The 21,942-nt window shown below is 57.5% G+C and overlaps 3 protein-coding genes across 3 annotated transcripts; 2 read left to right on the top strand and 1 right to left on the bottom strand.

The window, feature by feature from the left end:
* Nucleotides 1–920: 920 nt before the first annotated feature.
* S1PR4 (sphingosine-1-phosphate receptor 4) lies at nt 921–2,147 on the bottom strand (the record flags this gene model as incomplete). Its single annotated transcript, XM_084276528.1, has 1 exon — nt 921–2,147. The coding sequence occupies one exon, from the start codon at nt 2,145–2,147 to the stop codon at nt 921–923; it is 1,227 nt and encodes a 408-aa protein (XP_084132654.1).
* Nucleotides 2,148–7,865: 5,718 nt separating this feature from the next.
* Nucleotides 7,866–9,406, top strand: LOC311201779 (mast cell protease 1A-like; the record flags this gene model as incomplete). The annotated part of the gene is made up of 5 exons (XM_084276224.1): nt 7,866–7,929; nt 8,027–8,171; nt 8,376–8,511; nt 8,722–8,973; nt 9,272–9,406. 5 exons carry the CDS (start codon nt 7,866–7,868, stop codon nt 9,404–9,406), a joined length of 732 nt encoding a protein of 243 aa, XP_084132350.1.
* Nucleotides 9,407–12,256: 2,850 nt separating this feature from the next.
* Nucleotides 12,257–14,722, top strand: LOC311201966 (chymase-like; the record flags this gene model as incomplete). Its single annotated transcript, XM_084276472.1, has 5 exons — nt 12,257–12,443; nt 12,559–12,700; nt 13,430–13,571; nt 13,711–13,944; nt 14,585–14,722. 5 exons carry the CDS (start codon nt 12,257–12,259, stop codon nt 14,720–14,722), a joined length of 843 nt encoding a protein of 280 aa, XP_084132598.1.
* Between the last annotated feature and the right edge of the window lie 7,220 nt (nt 14,723–21,942).

The raw sequence follows: 21,942 nt of genomic DNA, 5'->3' as shown, positions 1-21,942 counted from the left end.
AGGAGGCCACAGCGCTGCCACCCCTCCGGCTGTAGGTGGCCTGAGAGGTTCGGCCAGATGGGAGCGGGTGGCTCTTGCCATGCAGGATGGCACCAGGCTCCCCAGTCACCCAGGGTCCCTTCTGCAGGTGCAGCCCCAGCCCCAGAGCTGTGGCACGGCTGTTCCTTCCCCATGCCAGGCTTTGCAAGCCTCCTCACGGCATCTGCCCAGGCTCCGTGCCCGGGCTCCGCACCCTGGGGAGGGACTGGGCTGCTGCTGCGGCCCCTTTGCCACCCTGCAGCTGGTTTGTGACAGGTGGGAGCTTGGTTCCTGGCCAGGGCGCCCTGAGCTGCCCCACAGCTGCACACACTCGTGAACCCCGTTGTTGTTGACTCCCTGGCAAGACATCAAACCCCCATCCTGCCCCAGCAGCTGTTCCCATCACAGCAGTTGCAGGAGGCTGCAAACCGCAGGAGAAGGAGCCAGTATCACCCCCAGCCCTGCATGGCAGGCAGAGGCAGCACTGCCAGCCCAGCCGGACCCCACAGTGTTGGGGGGCAGCCTGGTTGGGGATACCCACCCTATTTGTCACTGTGCCTTGGGGCAAAACACCCTGGTCAGGGCAGGCAGAGCATCTATGTAGATCTATGCACACACAGAGCAGGGGCCACTTCTAACCTAGGCACAGCGGTTAGCTCAGAAAAGCATCAGTCCCAAGACGTGCTCCCATCTTCCATTCCCATCCCAGGAGCAATGTCCATCCTCATGCTGCACCCACACCGAAGACACGTCCCAGTTGGAAGGGACTGGAAAGCCTGGGCACAGTTAACTGCGCCTGGTCAGGCTGCACTGCATGTATGCTACAGTTCTGCCAGGCCAGGACCAGCAGCGTGAGGTCCTGGCGGGATGTCTGGAATCTCCTTCTCTCCCCACAGCCCCTCTCAGAGGCTGGGGAGATTGCTCATCATGCTGGAGTTGCTGGAGAGAGGTGCCCTGGGCCGGGTGTTGGGCGCTACAGGGCTGCGGAAGCTCTCCCGGTAGCGCAGGGAGCTCTCTGTGGATGAGCCAGAGTTGATGTCTGTGACGACCAGGCAGCTCCAGGCTTTGCAAAGCCCAACCCTGACACAGCAGCAGCACAGCAGGTTTGCCACAGCACGCCGCACCTCCACGCTGCGGAGGGAGTAGATGATGGGGTTAACCCCCGAGTTCAGCATGGCCAGAGCCAAGGTCCAGTCCAGGTTGTGGAGGTGTGTGCAGGTCTGGGTGTCACAGAAGACATCAAAGAGCAAGAGGACGAAGAGGGGGCTCCAGCAGATGATGAAGGCCCCCAGGATAATCAGCACAGTCTTGAGCAGGCGCAGGGAGCGTTTGCGGCTGTGCCGAGAACAGGTCTGCATAGAACTGGCCTGGACCAGCTGGAAGATGGAGATGTAGAGGCCGATGATCCCCAGGAGGATGATGCTGAACATGACCACAGAGAAAAGGATGTAGTTCTTGGAGTAAAGAGGCAGGACGACAGAGCAGGCGTTGAAGTCACACAGACAGTTCCAGCCCAGCAGCGGCAGCAGCCCGATGACGAAGGCCAGCAGCCAGCAGGAGACGATCAGCCCACGCAAGCGCAGGGTCTTGCTGGCTTCGTTCTCAGCGATCGGCCGCACCATGGCACTGTACCGCTCGATGGCCGTCACGAGCAAGCTGAAGGTGGAGGCAGCCAGCGCGATGAAGAGGATGCCTTCCCGCAGGAACCAGAGCTGAGGGGAAAGCTGGAAGGTCTTCTTGCCCGAGAGGCAGAGGTTGGAGAGGTAGGCGACCCCTGCAAGCAGGTCGCTCACCGTGATGCTGGCGATGCAGGAGTAGACCCAGCGGCGGGCTCGCAGGCACCGCAGGATGGCCAGCAGCACGAGGAGGTTCTCCAGGATGATGATGCAGCTGATGATGGCAGAGACCGTGTGGATGAGCCCCATGCCCTCATCCCCAGACTGGCGGTTGGTCAGCTTGCCCGTGAAGTTGTAATGCTGCAGGATGATGTTCACGTTCCTCATGGCAGCCAGCTGCAGGCAGGAGCCTTTCCCGTGGGGCACCTCAGGTTTGAGCTCGGGATACTGAGCAGAGTGCGGAGCAGGGGGAAGGGTGGCAAACACCAACCAGCTCAGCTCTGGACCATCCATCTTCTCAGCCTAGGTCGGCAGCCGAGGGATGCACGATGGAGCAAGGGTCGAGGGGAGGCTTGGAGCAGAGCAGACCCTCCGTTCGAGGGCTGGAGACAGCTGCAGACAGTCTCTGCCACACAGGACCAGTGTGGAGATGGGAGTTAGAGCCCCGTCTGCCAGCTCCACGGCACTGAAAGACCAAGGGGAGAGGACAGTGAGATGTTTTGTAAGTCCATGCATGAGTATGGGCTTCCTGTTGTTTAATAGTTTCCTGTGTGAGCTGAAGTATTGACATTGTTTCTACCAGCTGTCATCATTTCACAGGAAGGGTTTGGCTCTTCTCTGCTTTGCTGTGGTTGTGAGGGTGGGACATGAATGAGATCATGTGTCAGACCCCTCTTTGAGGGCTCAAATGGGGCAACACCTCCTACCTTGATGGGTAGGGTCCATCCAGCTGATCAAAGCCAAGTGCTAGTCAGAGCACCCAGCCTGAGACACAAAGAGCTTTGCCTTCTGTGCCATTAAATTCACCCCCGAGCCTGGCAGAGAGCAAACGCCCCTTCAGCAGCTGCCCTGTGCACCACCCCTGCCCAGATTCATCCTTCTCCAGGAGGAAGATCCATCCTCTCACCCCTCTGGCCTCTCCTGTGGGCCAAGCTCCTGTCCATCTCTCAGGACACATCCACCCAAGTCCTGCATGGTCGCTGCAGCAAGCCCAGGCACCTGTGTGTCTGAAGCTGGGGCTTCAGTTCGAAGGAAGCGAGCTGGTCAAGCCCCACATCTGCCCTGACACCTCATCCTCCAGCTCTCCAAGCACCTGAGATGGGTCAGGATCTTCCCATTCTCTAGGTCACAGACAGGGAAACTGAGGCACGGAGCTGCTGCCTCTTGCTGGGTGTTGCTGAAGGTGCAAGGGGCTGCACTGAGACAGGACCCCAAGAAGTCCTGACACGATCAAGGTTACTACCCACCCTTGACCTATTGCATCTTCAAAGCTTGACTGGAGACAAAGCCTTGCAGCGTGCTGCATGGAGACCAGACCCCAGGAGTCCTGTTCACACCTACAAGCCTTGCACCCTGCTGCTCCCAACCACCTTGTGACTCACCTGTCGTGACGACTGGCCCAAGGCTCCTGCTGCCAGAGGGAGGTCCAGCAGCTACCGGTGCTCCCCAGCTGCTTCTCTGAAGCCCAGCAGGGAGTAGGTAGCAGGGAGGGCTCCTTGTGCAAAATAATTTATACCTACCAGAGTGGCAGAAGGGAAGTTACAACACCAACCACACAGCTCCACAGGATGGACCCACCCAAAACAGCTGCAGACAAACAGAGCACCTTGAGCTTGTCGGTCAGGGCGGGAGCTGTGCCCAGCTTTCTGCTGTCACCTGGCTTCTTTCTCCAGACAAAGCTATGGAGAAGTCCCCAGGTTGGAAGGAAGGAGCAGTGAATTCTTCCATCAGTGTGCCCGATAGGGAGCTGTCCATCCACACAGTCTGGAGCACAGAGCAGTGGGAAATGCAGTGAGAGCTCCTGCTGCACGAAGCCACACGCGAGCAAGAGCAGCTCACCCAGAGCTGAGGGCTCCATCCTCCCCACTCACCATTTCAGCTGCTGTTTGGGGCTCCTCTGTCAGTGGTGTGGCAAGAAACTCACCCTGATAAGGTCAGCGCATGACCCCAAGATTGAAGGATCTGGAGTCAGTGGGGAGGCTGGGCCGTGAGCCTGGCTTGCTCCAGAGGTTGAGTTTCAAGAGCACACTCCCACATGGGCTGGGCAGGTGCTCCCAGCACCACACCGGAATCACAAGGCTGGAAAAGACCTTCGAGACCATCAAGTCCAACCACTCCTGTCCTGTGCTGAACCAGATCCCTGAGAAGTCAGTAAGAATCCCTAAGAACCCAAAGAGTCACCGTGATTCTCACACACGTCACCCCTGCTTAGTTCTTGCTTCAGGCTGAGCCTGCAGCTCATGCGTCTGCTCAGGACAGAACTGGTGGCGTGTCCCTAAAGGATCAGAGGCTGGAGAGAAGCTTCTCCTGTCAGGGGCCTGAAGCAGCTTGTCAGCCAGCTGGCAGCATGGGAGCAGTCTCCAAAAAGAGATCCCAAGAGGAACGAGCCCTTTGTCAGGGAGCTCGGCAGAGGGGACGTGGCAGGTGGGAGGGAAATGCTCGTGATGGCAGGAAGGCTTGAGGCAGATGAGCAGCTGGGACAGCTCAGCACGGTCACCCGTGGGGTGCCAGGTGCTCTGGAGCCGTAGGCTGCTCCTAACACCCCTCCCACAAGCACAGCGGTCACTGCTGACAGGGCAGGGCCGTGGTTCTGTCAGGAGCTGTTCTACTGTGACAGAACCTGCTTCTTGCTCTGTCCTACACCCCCTTGTTTGGCTTCCCAGAGCAGAGGGGCCTGGCTGCCTGTGGGGCCCCCCCACAGTTCCACAGCGCGACGTGAGGGGCACCAGCCTGGGTGATGTCCCACCCTCTCCCCGCTGCTCCCCAGCAGCCTGCTGAGCTCCCCACCTCAGGCAGAGTCACCCACAGCCCCAACACCGCTGCTCCCACCTGGCTGGCACAGCCCCGTCCCCCGGGGACACTCGGGGCTCCTCCACCCCCCACAGCCCAGCAGCACAAACCCAGCCCCGTGTCCCCCTGAGCTGCCAGCACCAGAGCAGAGGCCCCGTGCCCATGGCTGTGGGCAGCCTGGCACCCACACGGGCAGAGTTCCTGTTGTTCTGCAGCAGCTCCCCGTTGCTATCTGCACAGACACAGGCCGAGCTTTATCTTGGTACTTCTCCTTTGCTGCCGGTTCAGTTCAGATGTTCTTTCTTTGAAACGAAGGGGGGGTGGAGGAAGAGCACCCATCCTGCAACATTTCACATCTCTCTCCATCACATCGAGACCACAATCTATTTCTAACTGCCTGATAGGTGCTGAGTCTCGGGCTTGGAAGGACCAGGGGAGGTATGGGGGCCAGCTGCAGCCCCCTGAACACAGCCAGCGCCCACCACAGCTGCTGAGGGCCCAGAAGGACCCCAAAACACCTTCACACCCTGCCCTTAGCACGGCCAACGGGAAGGCAGGAGCGCCTCAGCCCCTGAGGGAAGAGTTTGTCTGCAAGCAGGGAAGGCTGGAGAGGACCAGGGCAGGAGCAAGCAGCTCCCTGGGTCTCTGGCCATCGTCGTGCCCGGTGACTCCTGCCCGGAGACCTGCTGCTCCTGGGAGGGTGTCTGGCTCCAGCGTGGGGGTGGAGCACGAGCAGCTGCAGGGGAAAGACAGCAAAATGCAAGATCAATGATTTCTGCTGAGGTTTTCCTGCTGTGCTGCTGCACGGGCCTGGTTAAAACTTGTCTTTTCAGACATTCTGATTAAAACTCCCTGGGTGAAGCTCTGGGGACAGCTCTGCCTGGTAGTTCCAGCCAGGCCAGCAGCACCCCCATCTCCGTCACGAGTCACTCACCCACCCACCCTGTCCCCGCTGTGTGGCCCCTTCACAGCCCAACATCAGCCAAAGCATCCGTTTGCCCACAGGTGTTTTTCTGCTCCAGGAAGGGTGGAGCTGTGTCAGTCTGAAACCACCGATGGCTCCCAGCATTTGTTTGGTTGCACTTTCTGGCTTCGGTGTCTTCCCCACCGTGCAGCACCAGGTGGTCACCTTCCCAGTGGCACATCCCAGTCCACGCTGGGGCAGGATGCTTCTGGTCTCCGAGGAGCTGGGAAGAGCCAGCAAGCCCCTCTGACTCTGGGCTGACACCAGCCCTGGAGACTCAGCCCCTGACAGCGCTCGGAGAGCTGGCCCAGGCATGGTGGTGGTGCCTTGGTGCTTGGTCACCGAAACTGGGCGGTGGTGGCAGTGGGTCTGCAGGAAATGAGTGTCTGTGCTGCCTCTCTGTGTGAAGGAAAACAAACACATGAGAGGTTTAGATGATCACAACAGGCCACAGTAATGACAAGGTTTTGTTGCCTTTTTTTCTTTTTCTCTAGGAACTTGAATTTCCTCAATGCAAAACCAATTAACTGAAAACAAGCAGGTTTATTAAGTGCTTTTCCCCCCCAAATTATTTAAATTTTAAAAAAGGAGAAGAAAGAAAAATGACTTGAAAGTCATCCCAAGAAAACTACTTCTCAGTGGGTTGGGCCAGCCCCTGTTTCCCCTGGTGTCAGACCTTCCCCCCTTTGAGATCCTGACCTCAGGGCTGACCTGTGGTGGAAGGTGATGAGTGTTCCAGTGCCTGTAGGATGGGAGCTCTGAGGGTGCTCATCCATCCCTCAGCATCCCTCCAGGCTCAGCCCTCCAAACTCCCAGGTCTTCTTTAGAGCAGCTTTTCATGCAACTCCTGACAGCCACCCCCCCCCAGCCCTTCCTGGCACTGGATTTTGGGCTGGGCAGCTCAGAGGGGCTGGGGGAGCTGGACCAGCTCAGTGCCTGGTCTCCAGCATCAGAAAGCTCAGCTTCCCCCCAGCACCTTCTGGTCTGTGCCCGTGGCTCGTGCCAGCAGGGAGGGGGCTGCAGGGTGCTGCCATCAGCCCTGCTCAGCGTGGCACAGCCTGGCAACCTCAGCACGCTGCGGCCACGGCCCCGGGGCCGCCCCAGGGACCCAGCTGCAGCCACCGGCCTTGGGTCCCCTGTGCAGGACCCATCAGACCCCTCGAGCCAGCTCAGCATCGCTTCTTTGCGCCCTCTGGGACAGGCTGTAGCTGAGTGCCAGGCTCATCCCCCACAGGCTCATCCCCCACAGGCTCATCCCCCACAGGCTCACCCCTTCCCAGGTTCGCGTGTGGGGCCGGCAGGGCGGAGCCGGCCCTCGCCCAGGAAGCGGGTCAGGGAGGGCTCGGCGCAGACCGCAGGGTGATGCCAGCGCAAGGGCAGCAGGCAGGGGTGTGCTGCCAGCCAGAGGAAACGGGGCTGGTTCCAAACATAACCTGGGCCCTGTGGAGGAAGGACAAGCCCCGAGCCCTGCACCTCCCTGCCTTAGTGCTGCCTGCCTGGGGCGGGGGCCAAGTGTTTACTGGCAGCGGGACGGGTGCTGTTGCAGCGTTTCTGGGCAGCACAAACTTACTCCAAGCTCTGCTGCTTACCATCCTGAGCATCACTCCCTCCTCCTGAGGGGTTCAGGGCAGAGAACTGCTCTATGGTTCCTGCTGCCTGCAGCCTCAACCGTCCCTCTGACTGCTGTTAACAGAGTGATGCACAAACCCAAGCGGTGCTGGGACTGGGGAGAAAGCAAAACCTTCACACAGGGTTCCTCTGGATCAGGGCACAGGGTGAGCCCTGTCTTTGGGAGTAAACATGATCTACCACCAGTGGTACAGTCTGAGACAGCCTGATTGCCACAGTGTGAAGACACCATGCTTTAAAGCAGGCTGGTGTGATTGATCTTGCAGCCACACTGTGGGAGAAGTGCCAAGTCAGACCTCAGAAATACCCTAGGACACCTCTCCCAGTCCCAATCCCTAGTGCTTTGGGACTGTGACATGACATGCTCTCTCTGCCCTTGGTTTTTCTGTCCTGCTTTATCACCCATCAATCACAGCCTACGGGCACGTGGGGGATGTGAGCAGCCCGGGGCAGCAGAGATGGAGATAGAGCTGCAGGGATGCTGCAGGGCTCTGATTAGCACAATCAGGGTATCACACATGGTTTCCTGGCTGCTGGGTGCAGCTGGTCCCAGTGTATAAAACCAGCTTTTGGGCTCTGGGAGCCTCAGACTCCCACATCTGGGAGGCAGCATCCAGCTAAGGGAAGAGATGTGCCAGCCCCAGCCCCAGCTGGCCCTGCTGCTCCTCCTCTCCTGCCCGTGGGCTGATGCCAGTAAGCTGGGGTGCTGCAGGCTGTGGTGAGCGAGGCCAGTGGTCGGGGCACCGACCTCAGCAGCCACTGGCTCATCCTGCGGTGGGGTGTCTTGCAGATGCTCTACGGGGTCAGATTGTGGGGGGCCACGAGGCTCAGCCCCACTCCCACCCTTACATGGCATACCTGAAGTTGGGGACGTCGGCCTGCGGAGGCTTCCTGGTGGCCCGTGAGTGGGTGATGACAGCTGCACACTGCAAGGGGTGAGTACTGCACACAGGGGCTCTGTCCCCTTCTTCCTCCCCTCACCTCTGAGGTCCATCACTGGAGCCATTTTGGAGCAGGTTCCTCTTCCACCTGTGCTGAGCAGCTCTCCCCACCTGCCTGGAGAACAGGAGGGATGTGGGGCCAGATCCAACCTTGTTCCCCCCCCCACTACCCCCCCTCCCCTCTGTTGCCACGGCCAGGAATGCCACCGTCATCCTGGGGGCTCACAACATCAACAAGGCAGAAGCGAGCCAGCAGATCCGGGGAGTGCTCAGATACCACCCGCACCCCGAGTATGACCCCGACACCCACTCTAATGACATCCTGCTGCTCAAGGCAAGGCAGTCCTGCAGCGGCTCAGGGGGTAGAGCGGGGCTGGGAGTCCAGCAGGCTCCGGGCAGAGCTCTGAGCTCCTTCTGCAAGCCAGCAGCTGCTCCTGCCCGTGAGCGCTGGAGGCAGGCAGGGGCGGGAGGGGACTGGCAGGGCAGAGAGTCCTTTGGGGCTGCTCTGCTCACAGCCTTCTCCAAACCCCTGGCTTTCTCCCAGCTGACATCAAAGGCCAATCTCAACGACTACATCAAGACCATCCCACTACCCAAGACCAGCAGTGACCTCCTCACCGGCACCAAATGCATCATCACTGGGTGGGGCCTGATTGACGAGGACCAGGTGACCAACAAGCTCTTTGAAACCCACGTCTCCATCTACAGCCGCAGGAGATGCATCCAGTTCTACCCCCATCTCAGCACCGGCATGGTCTGTGCTGGCAGCTTCCACGAGCTCAAAGATTCCAGCCAGGTAGGGGCTGCTGAGGGGTGGGGGGCTCTCTGGTAGTGGGGGGCTGCTGCTGGCACAGGCTGAGCCGGTTCCCAGGAGAGATGATGGGGTTTTGATTCGTAGCTCCTGTGGGGAACAGCTCTCCAGCTGCCCTGACACCACAGCCCAGGCTCTGCCCCAGCTCACCTGCAGCTCCTCCAGCCCAGGGAGGGGGGAGCAGAGCTGTGGATACAGAGCAGGGACACAGCCCTCGGCACCGAGGCGAAACCTGTTCCCGTGGGGAAGGGGCATCTCAAGCTGGGCTCTGCTCTGTCCTCAGGGGGATTCTGGTGGGCCCCTGGTATGTGGTAAGGTGGCACAGGGCATCGTGTCCTTTGGGTATTCCACCCCACCTGGGGTCTACACCCGCATCTCCAACTACCTGCCCTGGATCAAAAAGACCCTGAAGAAGTAGCGGTGGCAGCAGCACTCGCTCCAGCGCTGGTGTGGCCCTGGAGCCCACGCTGGTTCCCTCCCTGGCACTGCTGAACGCTTGGCTCCCTCCGCTCTCCTCGGGATCCCCAGTGACCTGATCACACGGGCCCCCTTCCTTCTGCTGCAAGGCTGCTGGCTGGCCCCTTCCCTCCCATCCCAGGCAGCCAGTTCAGGCCACAGTAAATCACCCTGGCAGAAGCAGGGATGGTCCCAGCTGGCACCCGGCTCTGCTGCGACGGAGCCTGGTTCCTTCAGAGAGATCCCCATCGCTGCTTGAACTTTGCTGCCCCCTAAACACCCACAGTAAACTCAGAGCTGCCTTTCCCAGCGTGTCTTCTTTCCCGTGCCGTGCCCCAGAGGGAAGGGGGGTGGTTCTAGCTGGTGGAGGTGAGGGGTCAGCATCCTGGGACAGGGGCTGCACAGCTCTGCGTGCACCCAACTGCCAGCAGGTCTGCAGGGCCAGAGCTGCAGCCGTACCACAGGAAGAACCTGGGTAGGAACGGGCTGGGACAGACCATCAGCAGTGTCACCTCCTGCCCAGGAGCAGCTGGCAGCCAGGATGGGGTGTGCCAGAGGGTGGCCAGGACCAAAGGCTGTCTCCTCCACGGGGACCTGGTGCTGGGTGTGATGGTGCACACGCCTGTGTCAGACACAGGGTAGTCAGGGCTGCAGGATGTGCCATGGGGCAACCAGGCTAATCTCTGCCCGCTGTCTTAGCCATAAGAGGCTCCAGCCAGTGAAGGGAGCTGCACTTTTTATGGCTCATGCTGTTTCTGCCCTCTCCACCGCCTCAGGCACAGGGTAGGTGACAGCTGAGATTCCAGGGACAGAGCTTACAGCCCAGAGAGGAGCCATCCCCAAAGTCCCGTTGCCACCATCCAGCAGCCACAGCTCTCCATCTCCTGAAGAGCACCACGGTGATGTCCTTGGCAGAGCTGCTGACGCTGCAAGGATTGTGCCGAAGGGCTTGACAAAGGAACCGGGTTCAACAAAAGTGCCTGACCTGACCCCGTGCCACTTCCTCCTTCCCTCCCATGCTCAGCGCAGCGGGAGAGCACGAGTCTTTCCCAGGGGAAGGCAAGGGCAAGTCCGAGCTGGGAGCTGTCTCCCTTGGAGCTTGTTGGCATGGTTCTGTCCTCAGAAAGCAGACAAAGCCGTATGGCTTTCCCCATGGCCAGGCGATGCTCAGAGGGGAGCTTCTCCTCCCCGCAAAGGATGCTCTAGCACCATTTTCACACCTCCCCTGAACTCCAAGCTGAGTAACTTGCAGCAGCCCCTCCTTCCAAGGCCTGCACTGGGTGTGAAGCAACCTGCCTAAACTCTGACCCCCCAGGCTCCTTTATCCTGACGAGTTTCTCCCCGTCCTCACTCATACCTGGATAGGAGAGCGTGAGACACGCTGCTGGAGGAGGTGCCCAGGGGTGGAGGCGGCTCGTGGGTAAATAACTGAGCTGCAGGGAGGTCCTGGTGTGGGGTGACAGACGTTTGTGCAAGCTCAAGAGTACCTGGGACTGGTTTGCAGTGGGGAAACCCAGTGGGGAATTCTACACACGCAGGAACCGTGTGCAATTCAAGGGAACGGGGTGCTTGCCCAGCTCTCGTAGTCATTCCGAGGCCTCCTGGTACTCAGGAAGAGAGGCCCTGCGGTCTTATCCCTGGTGTCTGCTCTCATGGCCTCCCTGTCCTTACCTGGGGCCAAGGGGAAACTGCGTCAGCCTTGCCTTCAGAACCAGTGCCAGCCTGGGGAAACCGAGAAGGGTCCATGGCCTGGGCTTCTGCTAAGAGCTCCTATCAGCTAGTAAATCTGCAACTGCTTATCTGTGCAGCGCAAACAGCTGTCACGTCATGGTTTTCCTTGAAGCTCCAGCTGTCTCAGTCTTTGCACGAGAATGGCAGCTTCTAGTGCAAAAATGGGGTTTGCCCTGTGACACTGGGGCAAGATAGGAAAGCACATTTACTGGCAGGCAGCGAGGGCAGTAAGGCTGCAGCGGGCCCGTTTCATCACCGCCGACGGAAGGAGCCACTTCCTGGGGCAAGCGCGGAGACAGCCCGGCCTTCCGCATTTTGCCAGCGAGGGGGATGAGGGGATGTGTAAGGAGACAGCCCCAGGGGCACGGGGAGGGTGGTCAGTGATGTGCCACCAGCCCTTCCTCCCTCACGCTGCCTCTCACCGATAAGGACGAGGAGGTGCGGCTGCCGTTGGGCCTCGTCCGGGCAGGGCCGAAGAGCCCCACAGAAAGCAGCACTTGTTTGGCATTGAAAAATCGCTGCTAAATAAAAACCACCCCCCAAACCCCAAACCCCAATCACTGCTCTGGTGTGGGGCACAGACGTCATGGCAAGAGCTGCAGTCGCAGGGCCGCGGGCCGCGCCGGCGATGCTGCCGTGACTTCTGGGCTGCCGCGGCCACCCCCAGCGCGGTGTCACTGACGTGCTCGTGGCAGCCCTGCTGCCAGCCAGGAACTGCTCTGCTGAGAGGGACGGGGGGTCCTCAGCTGCTGCTGCGTGGCCTTTGGAACTGGAACGTCGAGTGAACGAAATGGTGCTCTTGCAGGGGCTGTGATAAAAATCTGGGGAGTCTGCAAGTGCACGGCAGCCAACGCGAGCTGCAGCGGAACAGCACGGCAGCCGGCAAAGCCAGCAGGGTGGGCACGCTCCTCGCAGCATCCAGCCCGAAGGCCACGGGTTAAACCGGGCTGCGGGTTCGGTGGGACGTCAGACAGCCCCAGACCAGGCCCAAAATGAAGGTGGGTTGGTGCCCAAGGCTCAGGCTGACTGAATTCCCCCCCTCAGATCGCTGAGGCGTGCAATTTGCAGATAGATTAATCAGATGAGTCTGACTTCTGTGGTTTCCTGGAGTCTGGTCTCAGGCTATAAAACCTTGCTGGGAGCAGGAAGAGACCCCAGCTGCAGCCTCACCTCCCAGGGATCCGCCGGAGCCGGAGCCACCATGTCGAAGCACCTGCAGCGACTCCTGCTCTCCTTCCTCCTAGCGACTTGTCCCCTGGCCAAAGCCAGTAAGTAGAGCGGCCGGGAGGCGAAGAGAGGGCTGGGGAAGGAAGAGGCCTCCAGACAGCACATCCTGTGCCCTGTGTCCTCTGATCCCCTCATCCTTGGTCCCATCCATTACAGATTATCCCTGGAATCGGATGGAGGGAGGAGCCAAGACCCACTCCACGCCCTACGTGGCCTATCTGCAAGGGAAGGACAACCACTTCTGCGGGGGCTTCCTGGTGGCCCCGAACTGGGTGATGACAGCAGCTCAGTGCTTCGTGTAAGTTTCTGCTGTGCTCCTACAGCACCTGGCACAACGGGACTGTCACGCTGCCTGGTGACATCTCCCAGCTGGAACTCCAGCAGCTCAAGCCGCTTCTTTCATGGCGGTGGCCAAACTCTCCCTCGCAGAGAGAGCTCCAGCTGAGCTGCTGGGACCAGGCAAGGCTGTGGGGTCAGCCCCGAAACAGAGGGAGGTCTGTCCACAGCCCCAGCTTGGGGCTGGTCCTGCATCTGGGCAGCAGGAAGGAGCATCAGCAGAGCCCAGGAGCCTGCCTGCCAAAGCCCCACCTGCTAGTCTGGGAGGAACTCCTACACATACTCGGGGTGTCGTCCCCCCCAGTTTTGCTAAGGCAGCCCCAAGGCCAGTAAAGATACACTGGCCCAGAGCAGGGTCCCGATTTAGAAATCCCTCCTCAGTGCCATGGACTTCATGGGCTACGAAGCCTGGAGCAACAGTCCACAGATCTTAGTACTCAGCAGCAGCGTTGGACCAAACCTGCTCAGCTCGAGATCCAGAGGTGAAGTGACCCTTGCAGAGCTCCAGGCCATCAGCCAGGAGCTCACTCTGCCCCTTGGCTGGGCAGATTCCCTGCCAGAGCTCCTTGCTCCCATCACTCTTCTTTACAGCCCAGCCAGTCTCTCCTGGCCGTGCCCCTGGAAGATGCGCTCGGTGTTGCCAGGGACAACAGGAGGATCCTAATGCCATAACACTGATTGATTTTACCAGACACAAACCCCTGACTGTCATCCTCGGAGCCCACTCGATTCAGAGGAGAGAGGAAAGCTGGCAAACCTTCGAAGTCCAAGAGTACCACTGCCACCCCAGCTACACAAACCCTAAGAAGGGGAATGACATCCTCCTGCTGAAGGTAACCACCCGCCTGGAGCACAGTCCCATCTGCCTGCCGCGCAGGGCTGAGCGGTAACCCTGGAGCGGCAGGAGAGCCTTCATCACAGAGCATTTCCAGAGCAGGCTCTTATCTCTGTGTTTTCTGTCCCCTTGCCCAGCTGAAAGGCAATGCCACCAGCAACAGCCACGTTCAGACCATCTCCTTCGAGAAATCCAAAGTGCCCGGCGGGACCGCGTGCAGCATAGCCGGCTGGGGCTACAAAACACCCGCCTCCACCTTGCGCGAAACCACCATCACCATCATCAAGCAGAGGGACTGCCTCAGCCACTACCCTGGACTTGCTGATAACTTGATTTGCGGCCGCAGCGGATCTGCTGGGGTGCCAGAAAAGGTCAGTCCCTGCCCTAGGGAGGGGAAGGCTGTGGGGGAGGTTTCAGCAGGGTGCTGGGTGACCCAGGCTAAAAAGCTTTATTGAAAAGGAGCTGTCTAAATTGCTTCCTGCTCGTTCCCCCTCCTGCACTTCAGTCCTCACCAGCATCATTCTCCCTCTTGCCATCCTGGCCCAAGAGGTGCCCTGGGTGTTGGTCCTTGAGGCTCAGACCCTCAGAGGATCAGCACCATTCCTGCTGGCGTCACACTTGTGCTCAGCCCTGTGCCAAGCAGAAGGGACAAGGGGATCCTTGTCTTCCCAGAGCAGAGGCCATAGGAGTCTCCAACAGCACAGTGGGACAGTAGCTGGGCCAAAGAGGGGTTTGCCCTCAACCTCAGAGCTGCTCTGGGTGCGTTTTGGCAGCCAGCAGAAATGAAGCCATGATGCTTTAAGCTTCAGTGTTTGCCCAGCTGTAGCTGTGCTGGGTCCCACATCCAGCAGTGCCTCTTGGACCCAGAGCCATCCACACCCACCACAACTCCAGGCTTCTCCTGGGGATGCTCAGTCCTGGTCTTTGCAGCCTCCCTGTTCTTCACAAACGCCCCTTCTCCTGGAAACCCCACGGAAATCAGCCCTGATCTGTCTCTCCTCCACCTTACAGGGCGATGCTGGAGACCCACTCATCTGCAACAACAAAGCCTACGGCATCTTCTCCTACAGGCACAGCAACTGGCCTGGTTTCTACACACACATCGCTCCTTACCTCCCCTGGGTCACCAGCGTGATGAAGTCAGCATGACCCTACTCCCCCCCCACCTCCCCTCAGCTGCTGCCCCAAACACCCCCCTCCCCCCTGCTTCAGGGCCCCGCACTCACCTGCTTCTCCTTCCTTTCCCCTGGGGAAACGTCTTCCACTCATCTTCAGGGCCACGGCAAGGACTTCTCCCTGGCAAAGCCAGACCAGGCAGCAGGGATCTGGCCCAGAGGTTGCACCCCAGCCGTGCCCCTTCCCTGGGTGAGCAGGGCAGCACCCACTGGCACGGTGCAGGCTCCCACCCATGGCTGCTCAGGTTTGCCCCTTGGCCAAGCTGTGTGTGGCTGCAGCTCTGGGAAGGGAGTGGCAGGACAGTCCCCAGCGAGGTGACAGTAGCTGCTGGGGTGTCTTGCTGCCCTTTGGGGAGGGTGGTACAAGATCAGGGGTGTCCGGAGGGCAGCCCCCTCCCTCGCATCTGGGACACCAGACGCCTGGGTCTCCTCTGCCTGCACCATGTCACGAGGGGGTTGCTCCAGCTCCAAGGAGGACACTCAGCTCCTGCTTCGCTGCTGCTGTCCCCTGACACCTGCTGCCTCCTTTCCCAGCTCCTGCTGTAGCTCCAGAGTTGTAGGAATGCCTGAAACTAATAAATTGCCTCTGCACTCCAGAGCTTTTGTCCCTCTGTTGTTTGGATTTCTCTTCACCGCTGGCTGCAGTCCTGAGCTGCCCAGAAGAAAGTCAGGCAGCTGGATCCCAGGCTGGAAATTTCCACCCTAACCTGGTGGCCTCTGTTTTCTGTCCCACCAAGACCTCTGGAATAGGTGCCCAGCCTGGGGCTCAGGGCAAGGGAAGGCCCTGGGCCTCCTCCCCACTGCGTGGAGGGCTCAGGCAGAACTGGGAGCCAGTGAATCAGTCATCTCCTGGCAGGAGATTGTCTGAACCTTGTCTGCTGCAGCGTGAAGGAAGAACTACACGGGGGAGGGACCCTGAGCTCAGGGGTCCCCAGGGCCCTGGGCTGTGGGAGCAGCATTACCCCGGCTCCTCGCGTCCCAGCACAGCAGAGTTGGGATCGCAGGGGAGGCTCCAGCCCCTGCCGTGCCCGAGCTCTGTGAGAGACACTCTGTGTGACAGGGGCCACGTCAAACCTTCTGCTGCCTCTCAGACACCCGGGGAGCAGCAGCAGCAGCAGCTCACCCCCCGTGACAGGAGGTTTGCTCCTGCGAGGCACAGGAACCCTGGTGGGTGTCGTGCTGCAGCCACAGCACCGGCGGCGGGTAAAAACCTCAGCCTGAAGCCACAGAGCAAACACCTCACTCGCTGCAACAACACCTTCACCTCAGCCTGAACACTGCTGAGCACTGCAGGGCTCACAGCTGGGGAAGGAATCCCAGAATCCCAGCCTGGGCTGGGTTGGAAGGAACCCCAAGGGTCACAGAGCTCCAACCCCCTGCCACAGGCAGGGACACCAACCTCCAGCCCTGGAGCTACACAAGGTTGCCCAGGGCCCCAGCCAACCTGGCCTGGAACACCCCCAGGGATGGGGCACCCACCCCCTCTCTGGGCAGCCCCTTCCAGCCCCTCACCACTCTCTCTGCAAAGAACTTCCCCCCAGTATCTCCTCTCACCCTTCCCTCCTCCAGCTTCACTCCATCCCCCTTGTCCTGCCATTATCTCCCCTCTTAACAAGCTGATTCCCCTCCAAAGTTTACAAAAGTTTCCTGAGGGTAGAACACCATTTGCACGTTAAAAGAAGCCCCAGTGGGTGTGATTCCTCCAGATGTATTTCTAGGGAGCCTTCACCTTTCCTTACCTGTGTGCCCTGTCCCAGGGACCCTGCCTTGGCAGGGGGTTGGGCTCGATGAGCTCTGGAGGTCCCTTCCAATCCCCTCAATTCAGTGAGTCTGTGAATCGTACGCTCATGTGAGACCCTTTAGAGCTCGTGGGAGATGTGCAGCACCACTGGACAGAGGATCTGAAGATTCCAGATCCTTCCCAGACTTCGCCATTCAAAACTGCAAGTGCCCCCGGTTACTCGCTGTGAGCAAGAGGAGCCCCAGCTGCAGTCACCAGCGAGGATGTGCTGCAGATGACAGGCTGCACCTTTGCCCGGTTTGACGTGCAGACAGTGCCCTCTCCGGGTCAGCCCCGCACGCTGCCTGCGGGGTTCTGCCTCTCCACATCCAGGAAACTCACCTCCTGCCCCGTCTCCAGGAGCACAGCCCGAGATGGCAGCTTGGAATAGATCCGTGGCTGAGGTGAGAAGGGCACCTCTTGCCGTAGGGTTCTTCGCAGCTCTGAATCGAGCAGCACAAAGCTGACACTGAGGTTTCCTTTCCAGCTCAGGCTGCCAAATCCTCTCCTGAAGAACTCCAGGTACCTTCCCATCCTGTATCACTGCTACTCTGCAAAGAGCTTTGCTGATTCCAGCTTCATACGACACCTCCTCACGCTGGGCAGATGCTTCTCCAGCTTCCCCCAAGAGAGCAGACAGAGTGCCTGAAGAAAAGAGCTTCCTTGGCGACGAGGATGAGGATGAGGATGGCTGTCCAAGGAGAAGGTGAATCCCAAATTCTCTCTTCTTCTGCAGGGGATATTTTTTTTAATACAAAAAGAGATGCACATTTATTTCCTTCAGGTGGGGCTCTGCCTTTGTGTGCAGCCCCAGGGCCCTGCTGACAGTGGGGTCTATCAGCCAGGCTGGAAGTGACCTGCAGCACTAGCAAAGCCCCAGTCCCTGTGCCACTGCACCTTCCCATGCTGCTCCTGGGGGCCCACAGCCTGGTTCTGGCTGCCCCTTTTCCCAACGCTCCCACGGGAACAGGCTCAGGCAAAAGGAATTGTCCAGGCAAACAGCAGGCTGCTCCATGTCACCGTGTCTGGAGACGTCCCTGCAGCACAGGGCAACGGAGCTGAGGGTCCCCAGGCGCTGGGGTGACAGCTCTGAGCTCACCCCCTCTTGCTGGCAGCAGTTTCCCAGGTCAGTGTTTGGGAAAGGCAGCAACTGGGAGCAAGCTGTGCTGATCCTTCAGCCGGTGGCTGCTCCCAGCTGCCTCTTTCCCTGGGCAGCTCTGAGACAGGCAGAGCCCCAACCTCCTCCTGCGCATCCGCTGCACGAGCTGCAGTGTGACACAGACACACTGCAGACCTGCGAGGGCTGGAGGCTGGGAAACGCCCCAGCACAAGCTGGGAACCCTGGGCTTCAGCCTCCTGACTTTACCTTCCTCCTCCAAGGGTCGGAGTCCAGCACTGGGGTTTATTTAATCAGCGTTGTTAGTCTCTGTGCCATGAATGGTGCAACACAGGAGCCAGACGGAGCTGGAGGCACCAACCGACAAACCAAACAGGTTTCCTTCAGCCACTCTTCAAGCTTTCCAGCTGGTGAGAAGATGGAGCTACTGAGAAAAGCAATGGGTGAGCAAAGAGCACAGAAGCCTGCCAGTGTCAGGGCCAGACGGGAGCTTCCTGGCTCGACACAAAACACAGCACCTCAGGCACCTAAAACTTCACCCCTGTGGTAACTCAGAGAGAAAGGAGCTACCTGAAAACCCAGGGCCCTTGCACAGAGGAATGGAGACATTTCAACCTGCTCCCAGCTTGATTGAATCTGAAATTCCTGGGGAGCAACCCTAGGGAAGGAGAAATACTCTAGGAACTCCATCCCAGGCAAGGGCTGTGTGAAATCTTTCACCACCAGCCATCTCCAGCCTCCTAAGGAGGTGAATCCAAGCAGATTCCTATTTCAGCCCACAGACACCACTGGAAACCAGCCTCATCCCACTGGTGTTCCTGCCATTGGTGGGGATTCCCAGCATGAAGGATGCCTGGAACGGGCTGAGGCTGCAGTGAGAGGCAGCAGTGAACAGCCACAGCTTCACCCAGCAATTCTACTCCAAACTCCTGTGAAATTCCAAATCCAGGTGCCACTGTTGCACCTCTTTGTCCTACAACCCCAGCTTCAGCATGGCTAGGGCAGTATGACAGACACAGCCCCTGTGTGTCATACCTGGTGTTTCCCCACACACACCTTGTTTCCACGCCCTGGGACAGGAGAGGAGGGACAGGAGAGAAGGAAGGCATGCAGCACCACCACGGCTTTTAGGAACAAAATTTATTCCAATTTCAAACAGAGAATTTATTTCAGGAGAAAGATATGAAAATCAATTTCCATCAGATATTTCTGTAATAAGGGATGTTGCCCAGCAGTCAGAGTGGGATCATTCCAAGAAACAATCACACTCCTGGACTGGAATGAGACAGTTTGGAGCCTGAATAGATCCTGACACTGGGCATCTTATTCAGAAACTCCTTTACCCGACCCTCTTCCCTCCCCCCACCCTAACACACACAACAATACATGCATTGCAAATGACAAGGTTTAAAAACAGCATTTTATATAGTATCTTTTTTTTTATCTTTTTTTTTCTTTTTTTTAAATAGGATAATGTTTAAATTGTCTTAAATCAGGATCCTATAATATACAAGTATAACCAAATAATTTCCACCACATTGGCACTTGTAAAGAGTCTCTGGCACTACTAAAGGGGCATTGGCACAAACCATACTCTTAGAAAAACTGGGTGCTGCATAACACACTTTATCTCTGCTGGACTCTAACAACCTGGGCTCTGTACAGTACGATACAATGGTCAGCACACTCTGGAAGTTATATATTTTTTTTGGTGGTTTTTTTTAAGCTTTTTTGTGGTTTTTTGTTGGTTTTTTTTTGTTTTAAACCAATAAAACACATGAAGAAAAACTATAGTTGAACGCAAGGCCAACATTGCTAGGAAGCAACAACAAGAGCTCAAAGAGTCTGACTCTGGGAGGAGGGGGAGACAGGCAGGGAGGGGGAGAGCTATCTGACACGCTGAAGCAGGAAGGGGGTTGTTGCTCACCAGGTAGCCAAATCCACACAGAACGGTGCAAAAGAAATGGGATGGTCCTCTCCTCACTGACTTCAAGTTTCAAACTGGTTCAAAGGACGTTGGTTTCTTCAGCAGAATTAAGAGATTTAAAAAAAAGTGCACAAGGAGCAAGAGGTTAGCCAAGAGACCACTTCCTCAGACTGGAGATTTGGTTTTTGACCAGAACCCAACTGCACCTCCTTTCTGAAGGTCAATCCGGTGTCTCAACCTGCAGAAAGTTCTGACTGGCCTCACACTTTTAGGAAAAACAACAACAACAAAGAAAAAAGCTGTATATAGGCAAATTTGGTGTAAGGTTTGGCACTTCTGCTAGGGTGGGCATTCACCACAGGGCCAGCCACAGAGACATGGGACCAGTTCCGCGCGAGATGCTTCACCGGCCAAGCTGGAGGCACACGGGCTCCTGCTGACTAAGGAAAGCACATGTGCTAACACTGGGATCTCCTCACACAGCAACACTCCACAGAGACAACTCCAGATCACGTGCACAAGTCTGACCCCTTTCCTCCCCCCCTCCCCAGTTCAGAATGAGGTTTGTTGGGACACAGGAGACAGGCAGGTGTGTAATGGCAATGCCATCGCTACCCCAGCAGTCATCAGCACACCCAGACAGGCATCGGGCCCACAGCTCCACCCAGCAGGCGCTTGGTGAGGTACAGCACGTGCCCAAACCCTTGTGCCTGGAGCCTCCCGTGGTTCCCCACCACAGTGCAGATTCCCTCTGCAAGACACAGAAGCCTCTAGTTCCCTCCTCCTGTGCCAGGGCAGCAGCTCTTCAAAGGGAGGATACAAAACAAAACCAGAAGAAGTTTCTGACTCAAGTGGAAGTCCCACCATCATTCACCTTGGAAACGAAGCTTCTGGGAAGTTCTTTCCAAGAACCTGTACATTTCAGTGCCAGGTCTGTTGCTGGCAATAGTTGTAGTGTGAACCATTTACAAGAGGATCACAGAAGCAGAAGAGGCTGGAGCTGCCACCTGCTTCGGGTGAACAGCGTTTAGAATACATGGAGATTACAAACTCCTCTTTACAGGACAGTTTCTACAAAAATGGATCATTTTGGCATAAAGACACACACACACAAAAAAAAAAACCCAAGCAGTAAAATTGATGCAAAGCTGTCTGACACATGGGAATCCCTCTCATTCCTCCCAAGTGTTAAAGGCAGTCCAGAGCACGGCCAGGCTACAGAGATGCTGGGTTTCCCTCAGCATCCCCACTCGGCCAGACTGGCTCTTTAACTGTTGGTCCCATGGCTACTGTTCCAACTTGAGCTCTCTAAGCACTCTTAGCAGAGCTTGCTTTCTTCTGTAGTGCTCTGAGACATACAGAGGCTTCCCTCAGCTAGTCTGGAAAACAAGAGGGACCTCTAAAGAGAATGACTCAAAGTTACATCCCTCCATGTTTTAGTGTTCTAGATCAAAGCATCTTAAGTATCTCAGTTAAGATTTACTCTTACATGTTGTGCAAAACACTGATGTAGTGCTCTGTCTACAAAAGAGACAAAAATATCAACAGCCCCCTTCAACAGTGCAGCTCATTTAGTCTCTTCTCTACTGGCAGCCTGCTAGCCTTCAAGGGGGCAGTCTGGGTGATCCAGAGAATTTGGACCCAATGCTACTTGTTGGAATTGAAACAGAAGCATTAGTGATGGCTAAACACAGGTCCAGAGGTGGCTCTGATTTCCACTTCCTACTCACTCCTTGCCTTGCCACCACGGTTTATCTTCCAGGCTGGCAACAGGTCTTCAGGGTGTTTGTTCACTTGCCTCAGCTCCTGGAAAAAAAAGCTCTCTAAGGTGCAAAGGCTTCACATCCTTCCACTCAAGTGGTTTCATTTGGCATCTGGGATCCAGAACTACTTCCACTCTAGGTTCTACCTGCACCAACAAGCCCTGCTGCCTCTGCCTCTCCCCACCTGCTGAACCAAAGTGTGAGCACAGCAGGGCTGCTCCAGCCACGACTCCTGGGAACGTGGGTTATCACCCTGGAGCTAGTGTGTGTGTGCAAGTCTTTTCCAAGAGAAACACAGCAGCATGTGCCTCGGGGGGGGAATGCATTAACGGGGAGAAAGAATCAGCCGCTCCCTCCAGGAGCCACATCCTCAATCTGTTCAAGTAAGAACCCTACCTGCATCCCAAAGTTTGGCACCAACCAACTCTGGTCCTTTCTAAGCTGGCCAGGACAGAGGAATTCTTACCAAGTCATTCAACACACTGGCACAAAACTCATTAATCAAGGCTTGTTTGCCACTAGCAGCAAGAAAAGAACTAGAGGGTGGCACAAGACTTCATATATAAAGACTTGTTTCCAATCCAAAGTCGGGTGTTTAAATGCCACA

Source organism: Gallinula chloropus, assembly GCF_964237585.1.
Source record: "Gallinula chloropus genome assembly, chromosome: 28".
Lineage (NCBI taxonomy): Eukaryota > Metazoa > Chordata > Aves > Gruiformes > Rallidae > Gallinula > Gallinula chloropus.
Note: the sequence above shows the minus strand (reverse complement) of the source record. Positions and strands in the feature narration are given on the sequence as shown.